This window comes from Apostichopus japonicus, chromosome 4 (genome assembly GCF_037975245.1).
Source record: "Apostichopus japonicus isolate 1M-3 chromosome 4, ASM3797524v1, whole genome shotgun sequence".
In the NCBI taxonomy this organism is placed as follows: Eukaryota; Metazoa; Echinodermata; class Holothuroidea; order Aspidochirotida; family Stichopodidae; genus Apostichopus; species Apostichopus japonicus.
Window position 1 is genome coordinate 26,497,136 of NC_092564.1, and position 10,060 is coordinate 26,507,195.

General features: G+C 36.2%; 1 protein-coding gene across 1 annotated transcript; it reads right to left on the minus strand.

Moving 5' to 3' along the window:
- Nucleotides 1–56: 56 nt before the first annotated feature.
- Nucleotides 57–9,990, minus strand: LOC139966979 (uncharacterized). Its single transcript, XM_071970522.1, has 15 exons — nt 9,840–9,990; nt 9,325–9,466; nt 8,547–8,740; nt 8,127–8,249; nt 7,649–7,852; nt 6,732–6,850; nt 6,352–6,482; nt 5,905–5,964; nt 5,471–5,552; nt 5,112–5,168; nt 4,276–4,432; nt 3,350–3,601; nt 2,904–3,118; nt 2,353–2,415; nt 57–1,844 (listed from the first exon to the last, which is right to left on the minus strand). Exons 1-15 carry the CDS (start codon nt 9,877–9,879, stop codon nt 1,557–1,559), a joined length of 2,127 nt encoding a protein of 708 aa, XP_071826623.1. The 5' UTR covers nt 9,880–9,990; the 3' UTR covers nt 57–1,556.
- Nucleotides 9,991–10,060: the final 70 nt, after the last annotated feature.

The following is a 10,060-nucleotide window of genomic DNA, read 5'->3' on the forward strand; positions in this document are numbered from 1 at the left end:
TAACGTTCTTAATCCAAAAATTACAAAAATGTATAACAAAAGATAAAGACGAAAGATTCTATTATTGGATTACATATTGAGTGTATTGTCTAAATGTGATGGTGTAAGTAGCATACATATTGCACTGCTGTTACATTTTCCTTGTTTCTCTTTAAATACTAAAGATAACTTGAAATGTCGGTCCAACAAAAACCAAAACATATTTGAAATGTTACTAAAAATTAATCTTTAATAGTGGAACTGTTGTTACTGTCAAACAAAGTTATCCCAAATCTTTTCAAACCATCACTAGTTACATACCTAATTTACAATGTTTTTAATGTTGAAATGTTTCTCCAAAATGTTACACAACATTTTCTTCTGCCATTAGCTTTGAAGGTCCATTCAAGCTGAGGTGAGGTAAGTTGAGAGCATTATTTTGGTATATTTGCCTATTCTTGATATAAGAACAAAACTTTGTGGAGAGAATTTCTTTCATTGCAATACTGTTATATATAGGCCACCAATCACTACTGAAATAGTTTACTTTTTATTCTTAATGCAACAAATAAACAGTTTTTGACCTTTCCCATCAATTCAATACATAACTTTTGATAACAGCCTTTCAATCTCCCACAGAGGTCAGTTAATCTACACTGATGAATATATCAAGTAGCCTTGACTGTTGTCGCTGCACTGTATGAACTGCTCTAAACCAAATGCATGACAATAATTACCAAATATGGTAATCATAAATTATATTTAAAAACCCATCGCAATGTCTTATCCTTTTACTTCTATTTGCAGAATATTATTAATGTTGAAGGTTTAAGGATTTTGTTTACTTTTGTGATACTACAGACGATGGCAATAATAAAGACCATGACTTAAGCAATAATTGGCTGACCTGCTGATGCTAAATAATAATATGAAGAGAAGAATCCACTAATGGGAAACAGAAATGTTGTATATGTAACACAACCAGATCAAGATTACAAATTAACATACATAAGTGTGAGGTGACATTCAAAGTAATGTGATGTAATATAATGACAAACATTATGTTACCAATACAACAAAGGCTACTGATTCCATCATCATACAAAAAAAGAACAGCTACAAAAAACAGGTATGTAAAATGTTTTTCCATTTGGAAGATTTTGTGCTTTTATTGAGAAAATTGGAGACTTAAGCAGTTTAAAGGCATCACAGAGCCACTTGTATTTTTAATGCTTCTCATCGTTTAGTTTGTTTTATCATTTTTGTTGATAGATATGTGTGTTGTCAAAGTTGATCCTAAAATATTCAAGTTTGTAATATGACCAAAAAATTCACATCGTTTTCATTCTCAAGACTGTTTACCTCCAAAATATCAATAGAAAAACAAAAGGGAGAGTAATTATAGGTTTCAGATCTTAGTGGAACATAATGACAGCCTACAGACAACTTTCACATCAAGATATCTTGTAAATTGAGCAAGAGTTAGCTTTTTATGAAGAGGATTTAAATCTCAAGTATCTCTATCTATTATTTAAAGTTAATGATGGTCGACTAGTCGATATATTTCTCCATAGCATTTAACATTCACTGACTCCGAAGACATCCCCACCTTCTGGAATTGCCTTCTTATCAGCATCATCTCCTTTCTCATCTTCCTCTCCTTTCTCATCATCTTTGTCCTTCTTCTTCTTCTCCTTCTTTTTCTTCTTCCTCATTTTCTCTTTCTTGGCCTTGTCTTTCTCCAGTTCATCCTGGAGATCTTTGATAATCTCCGAGCGATGTTCCTCCACGTTGATTTTAGCTTTCAGATCGGCGCATTCTTCTCTGGTTGTCAGTATCATCAGGGAGCTGTCTTCGTTATCTTTCTGCAATTTGTAAAATCAAAGGCGCAGTTTAAGAGAGTCTGTAAAGGGAATGGATTGGGAGGGGGAAGGGGTGGGATGAGAGGGATACTTACTCCCACAGACCATCTCTAGAGTCTATCAATGGATACATAGCCAATGCATGACTCCCTATATACATTGGCAAACAATTCTCTAACCGCAAAAAGATGCCCAATGACAAAAAAATAACTTATAAATTAGAGTGCATGACATTCAGATCCTAGCACTAGCTTCTTCAAAGGTAAAATAAATTAAACACATGTGAAACAGTTTTCTATGCATTTATTTTGGTTTGCTTCCAAAACAATACAGGCCCTTATAACATTTATACATTTTAATACCAACTCAGACTTTTGCAGTCCATAAGTTATTTCTTAACAATGGTTTTTGTCTCTTTGACATAAAAAATTAGATAACAAAGTTATCGATCAGAGAAGAATACAAATCCTACAATGACAATCCAAGTCATAGTAGAAATGCTTGACCTTACCTTTAATCTCTCATTATCTTCTTGAAGCTTTTTCAAGATAGCCTGGAGTTCCTCTTCTTCTTCCTGTTATTGTTCAACAATTAAAGAAAATTCAACAAATGCAAAAATGGCACTGACTTGGTGAAGATAACTAGAAAAGTCTTTAATGAGACTTTACCACTCTACCGATTTAATCAAGTTAAAAGAATTTGGTGAATTATTTGGTTCCTCGCATATGCAAATACACAGGCAAAACTGCTTAACGGTTACTTGCTGTGTGTTATACGCATGACATATTTTGTTTTTTTTCTATCGTATTGGTTGTTTTCAAAACCGTTATTGAATTTAATAGAACCTTTTAATCACCGAGTTACTATGATTTAAAAGTAGTCATTTAACACATCAGATATTAACCCAGTGTACAGAACAAATTGACAGTGCATATAATGGACTGAGTATTATCTTCCCCCCCTATCTCCCCCCCATTTCTACAACCCCCTCCCAATCACTCATATCCCCTTTTCTGCTTCCTCTCAGCTACCTTGTCATGCAATACATATCTGTAAGGATACACTATCGCTACTGGAGTTGTCCGAGATATCAACGCTACTGGAGTTGGAGGCCCTCATCTTGGGCTCTACTTTTGCTGCTTCTACCTCGGCCTTGAGTCTTGCAACCTCTAACTGCTCCATCTCAATCCTCCTCTGAAGCTCTGAGCGGATGTTCTTCAGCTCCTCCTGCTTGGCCGTCAACTCAGAGTAATAGAGGTAAAGAGATTCCAGAGACTCTGTTGAAAACAAATCAAATAAAACACTTCAGCTCAGATACTTGTATGCAAAAATGGGCTAGGCTAGAACATTCTCTGCTATGTTAGTATGGGAGGAGTTAGGCTAATTGGTGATATTTCTTTGACAAACTATACAGACGTTTTAAACACCTGTTATGACATAATCACTTCAACAAACTAACAAAATAGAAGCATACACCCCTTGTTTGATTAGGACAAAATAAACCCTACCCTCTTCTTCTTCTTCTACTTCTTCTTCTACTTCTTCTTCATCTTCATCTTCCTCTTCTTGTTCTTGCTTTTCTTCCTTGGTTTCCTTTTCCTTTGTTGGCTGTACTTTATCCTCCTCCTCCTCTATTTCAACAGTTACCTCTTCCGGTGATACTGGCTTTACCTCTGCTGCGTCTGTTGGCGCAACGGCCTCTCCATCTGCAGCAACAACAGGTTTTTCTTCCTCTTTTGTGATGTCCTCATTCTTAAAATCTGTAAGTAAATTTGACAGAGCTTTGATCCAAACCTTTTACCTTTTGCTTACAAAGTAGACACCACTTGATAAATTATAACACGGCTAGCATCTAGTGCTTTTGACATAATTTGAGAGCCCCCCCCACCCTCCCCCACTCCAAAACAACATTGATCCAAATAACAAATTCATCTTGATCCTTCCATGCAAAGAAGGTTAGAAGTACATATGGTATATGCACCAAAGTGTTCTATAGCTAGTGCATGTTGTAATGTTTGTTCCACAAGCTAGGGAAGAATTTCAAATGTTATGTAGCAGTTTTGAAGGTCTGAATTTTGTCCCTTATTTAAAATACTACTGTTACTGTGAAAAAACCCCTGCTATACATCTTTGTACTTGTATAGCAATTAACCATACTGCATACCTTGATGCGATTCGATAAGCTTTTCCCTGCATAGAATGGAATTTCTCAAAGTTTTGAAACACCTGCTTTGAATATTAATGTGACAGATTATGAACGATACAATTTTTGGGCTCTACTGTATTCATATGAGGAGGTGACCCAGGTAAACAGAGGTCTGCTGCTTTATAGCTAACCAGCTGTGTTGTTTAATAATCAACTAGGCTCTGGACAATTTGTTCACACTTCAAATTTACCACATAAGAAAAGGTCCCATCCAAATTGGTTAATTACCTTTCTCCCCTCCTTCTGTTAGCTTATTCTCATCCGTACCAGTGCTCGATCCATCGTCCATCTTGGAATCCGTGGACAGTTGGTCCACGCTATCACTTTTGTCGTCTTCCTGCTGCTTTGGGGCTGCTTGCTTCTGGACAGATTTAGCCTTGCGAAGCTGAATAAAAAATTAAAAAAATATCATTAGGAATTTGGATACCACTCTCTGTGTTTTGACAGCAGAGTGGAATTAAGCCTACTAATATGTATTAGGTTATAAGTGAAGAAACCAAATTTAATGGAAACTCATGCAGTAATTCCAATGAATGGGGTTACAGATGGGGGGGGGTGTGATGAGGTTGGGATGGGATGGGCAGGGATGAAAGGAGTAGAGGGCAGATGGGAATGTATCTGTGAACCCTATTTTCAAGATAAGTGATTTTTAACTTCTCATGGGGATACAGTAATACTAACGTGGGTAAGTTTAGGCAACTTTGTGTCCAATTTAGGAAAAATTGCAAGCATATTTGACACACATACTAAATGGAATAAAAATTCTCCAGGATGCCCACTAAAGAAATGAATAAGCCCGCAGTATCAGGTGTCTTCAAGTCACGTCATCTTTGTCGGTGACTAAAAATACGACAGATTTTGGCAACTGATTATATATTGATCTCAATGAACTGTTGCGAAATAGACAATAATCAATAACATACATTAAACTACATTGTTTATTTTTGAGAAGTAGAAAATGAGCAGATATTAAAATCATTACTATAAATCCTTCCCTGATAGTTCAGAACCTTGTAGAAAAAATATGATTTAATTAATTCCAGATACTTTGACCAAATTCTCACCGTGCGTTTCATCTGAGTTACTATGCGTTGTACCTCCCACAATTCCTCTTCCGTACCCTAAAAAGGGTAAAACAGTAATGAAAGATCAAAGATACATAACACCACATAACAGTTTATATTAGTGCAAAGAAATAAAATGGCTCTTCTGTGTCCAAAGTATCAACATTGATTTACCTTGTCCCCAGCCCATGCTTTAGCCCAGAGGTCTGAAAAATCATAGTTTTTGTGATATGGCATAACCATAGATTTACAAGTTAAAAACATTTTATTTTATAGTGTGAACAGTAAAATAGGCACAGTTTTCATGTCCTTCATTAATTTAATAAGTCCAGTAACACGGTTATCATATCATAACGTACGTGTGACGCGACTCCTTTGTTGAGATCTTCGTGCATCTTGTTGAGGAGACTTTCATGGAACTGGAGTTCTTCTTCCAATTCCCTGCATCACATAGGAAGAAATGAGTGTTATTACATAAGGAATGTGTTAGGAATGTCACACTCTCCAACAAGAACAAAGAACTAAAAGAAAACATAGAAATGGTCATCCACACTTGTTATAAGTTTACTACTGATATCTAATCTGCATCTTATCCCATTCTTTTCTGCCTCCCTCATCATTAGGCCTGCTCCATCCCCCGGTCCCCACACTTCCCAACTGCTCTTCACCTCCATCCCACTTCTATTTAATGCAAAATACCAGCATCAAATCTATAAGAGCAAGAAATAAAAAATAAGCGATAACAGAGCCTTTAAATCACATCAACAGACATAATAAGAGAAGGTTGACTTACTCAACACCATCAGGAAGCTGTACCTGACCTGACGAGTCAAGCTGCAACGGCTTTTTGCACCTATTGAAACAAAAACAAACAATTTAAAGTGAGATTAATTTCATATGTAGTAATGACTTTCTGAAAATGAAGAATACTTTTATCTAGCTACATAGGTAACAAAATTCTATCCAACACTAACACAAATTCCTTAGCTTGAAAAAGAATTTTTTTTTTTTTTTTTTTTTTTTTTTAAAGAGGAAAGAGTTCAAAAGAGTGAAGAAAAGATAATATCTGAATACAGAAGCATATAATGCAAACCACAAACATTGAAACTCAAATTTCTGATACTTTCCACAATGCAGACTTCCATAAAATCCTTCTGAAAAGAGTACAGGGAAAAGTATAAAATTCTTAAAATAGGCTTGTCCTAAATAAGGCAAAAATCACAAAAGAACCTGTGCTTACTTCTTGAGTTTCACATGACCGAAGAAAATTTCCCAGTTGGTGAAGAGTTGGAAGAAAACTCGATGGCTGATCCTCATGGTGGGACTGAACACGATGGACAGATTCTGTATGCTCATCTTGTTAACATCAGCCTAATTGAAACAAAAAAAATTACACTTAATTGTAAAACAGCATTTCATTACAAAAAGTTATGTTCCATCTTCATTAGTTTTTATGGTTAAACGAATAGTCGTTTTTAAAACTCTTTTTCCCTCTCTGCACTTCCCATTTGTAAACACCCTATCATAGATCACATCATGTCACCACCTGCATTCTCCATTTGCCTAGCTTTATAAAGAAAAACAAGAAACAAACGTGATATTTAAATACCAATTACTTACATGATCCAACACATGCACTAAATGTATTATGATCCAGGAGAGTAAGGTGTAGTTACAAGTTGGCAAATCATTCAGGACTCCCAAGAACTCCTCAACCCTAAGATTATCGTTAGGTACGGCTGTGTGAATACGAAACAAGGAAGGCAAAAGAAGAGTTCATCACCAAAGCAAATTTGTAAGTACTGCTGTCTTTTCTTGAATTTTCTCTCTGCTAGCAAATAGTGAAAGCTATAAACACCTAGCTGGCTGATTTTACTCAGTCAAGAACAAACAGTCTCTTCTGTTCACAGTAGTTCATCCCTTTAAAGGAGCTAGCTACATTTACTTAAAGCAAGTCTTGTTTTACTTCCAGCTTATTTCTGCTCTGTGCACCAGTGTGATGTAGCTCGTTTTGCCAAAAAGACTGAGATCCACTCCTAAATAGTAGTGTCTTAGGACTCCTACTCGATCACAACACTCGATGACAATAACAACTTCATCATAGGTTTTCATATGTTAATATGGCTGGCTCTAAAATGTATACTTAATGTGATAGTCTCCAACTAACAACCACATTGTCATGATTTGTGACAGCTTTGAGTGTTAATATAAGTGAGGATATAGCACACAACGACAACATTCAAAACTAGATGCACCAATAACTATTTAACGATGGGATTATAGCAAAACAGATTTGAGATTACACCTTTCGTTCCGCGTTATTCCTCACTGGTTCACGTTAACCATATATTTCGACCCTCCACAGTGTCTGGGAATAGGTTTTGAACGATAGAATCAGCACAACAATCATTTTGGAAACTTTTACCGAATTTGGCATGAATTTGCTGCAATACTGACGACCCTTAAAGGAAACCTACTCTTGTCTTCATCATTTTGTGCTGTAATATCTCAGTTTAAACAAAACTTTTTATAATTACCTGATGCTTCTTCAAACCTTGAATTCAATTCTTGGGTTAGGACAGACTCTGGGAGCTCTCGTAGGTACTGCTTCAGCAATCCTGTTACCACGGTCACATCATACTCTTTCAAATCCACACCACGTCCACTGTTGTAGGAATTCTTCAGTGCCTCTATTTTGGACTTGATGCCAGAAATTCGATAAATTCCAGGAGTGTCCAGTCCTGCACAGTTATTGCACAAAAAAAAATGTGAAGTGAACTCACACAAATTAATAGTGACACAGGTGCAAATGAGGAGACAAGTGAGTTAAGAACAAAGTAAGAGTTTGCTCACAAATTTACAAACATGCAAACAAGGACATTGGGTGGAGGATGTTCCAACAATCCCCAGCAAATTTTTAAACCATAACATCCACTTTTAATACATTCTCCAACACCTAGATATTCTACAGAAGGACCTCTGCAATTCCTGTTAATATTTACTTTGTTAACTTACCAAATCCTTCGACATGATCTATGCACTCTCGGATGATCAAAGGAAGTTCTATACCATCCAGGGACTTTGACTGTTTCACAGCATCTTCTAACTCCACCCCAAAGATAGGTTTAACTTCCCGAGCTAAGAAAAATAGAATAAAAAGTAGAGTAAGTTACCTGCATGGTTTATAAACAGCACAACCATATTTGAAATCAAGCAAATTGCATCTTTATAAAATAGCCAACATATTCCAAAATTAACACACTTTCAAGTATATAGAATGGACCAGTATGATACAAATAAAAACAAGTAACAGTGTGTTGTATAAAGTCAGCATATTAACTAGATGTTAAGGATTCTGAAAATTATCGGTACAATTAGGAGAATTTTATGTACATTCTTTTAAACGTTATCTAACAATCCATGAAAGCAACTCACACAGACGCTTCTGTACTTGTGCGACAGAGAGTTCACTGATTGTGTTTGACCGTGCCGCTCTCTGCTTCTGGCCGCCATCCTTGCTAAACTCATCTTTGTTCTTGGACTTCTTTTTAACGTCACCGCTGCCATTCCTCTCTCGTTTGGATTTGCTGGAGAAAGCAAACAACTTCCTTTTCTTCTTACTGTTGTTTCTGAAGTAAAAACAAACAAAAAGATAACAAATTTCAGGGTTTTTTAACACTCTTTATATATTAACTTATCATAAGTTAAAATGTAGAATTGGGTGTTCATCTTAATACAGTAAATCAACAACAGGAATACGGATCTGGGAAGTTGTAAACAACTTTGCAAAGAGTAAAGAAACTATTGCTTATCTCAATATGAACCAATGGCTCAGGATTACATGTTCGACACTCTACCAACGAAGCTATGCAGCCCTTTACACAGTTTCCTCACTTTTTGATTAATGACTCTCTGATCCTATAGTTATATTGTTGAAGGTGCATGTTCTGTCATAGAAAAAAAATAATGCATATGCACTACAAAAAACACTCTATTTGATGTATACTAGAAACTGGGTTTTACCACATCATCTATACAATACATTTCTATCTCTTTTGCATACAACCAAAGCTCTCAAAGAAAAGAAACATGAAAAAGAATTGTCTTTAGAGTACAAGAGACACAAAATAATGACCCTGCCCTCCCTTACAACAGTGAACTTTTGTATGAATGATAACAACGAGAAGAGGCTAGACCATAAAAGGTACAGTACCTTTCATCTTCATCATCGGACAAACTGCCAACCTTTTTGGAGTTCTTGCTTGGATACTCCAGTGTAGCAGAACTATGAGAACTCAGCTCCCCACGGGAAGACCATTTCTTCTGGCCCTTGTAGTCTTGCAAGGAAGAATTTTCTGCAGGTAAACAGACATTCAGTGTTAGCAATATGAAGCGACTGTGGACTCATCATATACTAGTTAGACCTAGGCTAAGCCCAGACTATACTAACTTACAAAGTGTAGACCTAAGTCTGTAAGAAAAAATGTTATCAGAAAATAACTGAGAGTTCACTGAATTGAGGCATTGGATTTTTAACTACTGTTTGCCTGGTCTATCAGTTGGAACATACAGTAGGCTAGGCTGATCTCAACTTCCTGAATCCTAATCCAGGACTATACTGGCAGTACTGTGGACACTGTAGGTGATTGAAGGAATTAACTTTCTTTGGGTGCAATTGATATAAAACTTAACTGAAAGGTTGAGATCATGCATCCTAAACATACTCACTTGATTTGTATTTCTCATTTGCTGATTTCTCGCTTGACATATTGATCGTCAGTGCTGCGACAATGACTAATTACCGTCTGACAAGGCTTTCAGTTCATTACTAATATTATTACTAATACTAACGTTAGGCGAGAGTACGTAGTGCATAACATGTTACAAGCCTAACGTTCGAGTTCGTGAAGCGAGTAGGCCTGGCCTAAAGTTTCGGCAATTTTAATTTC

What these genes read in the sequence shown, in the direction of transcription:
- LOC139966979 (XM_071970522.1), bottom strand. Translation starts at nt 9,879, where the DNA reads ATGTCAAGCGAGAAATCAGCAAATGAGAAATACAAATCAA. An exon ending in ACAAGTACAGAAGCGTCTGT is followed by an intron (nt 8,250 to 8,546) that starts GTGAGTTGCTTT and finishes TATTTTTCTTAG; the next exon opens with CTCGGGAAGTTAAACCTATC. An exon ending in ACAACTCCAGTAGCGATAGT is followed by an intron (nt 2,416 to 2,903) that starts GTATCCTTACAG and finishes GAACAATAACAG; the next exon opens with GAAGAAGAAGAGGAACTCCA.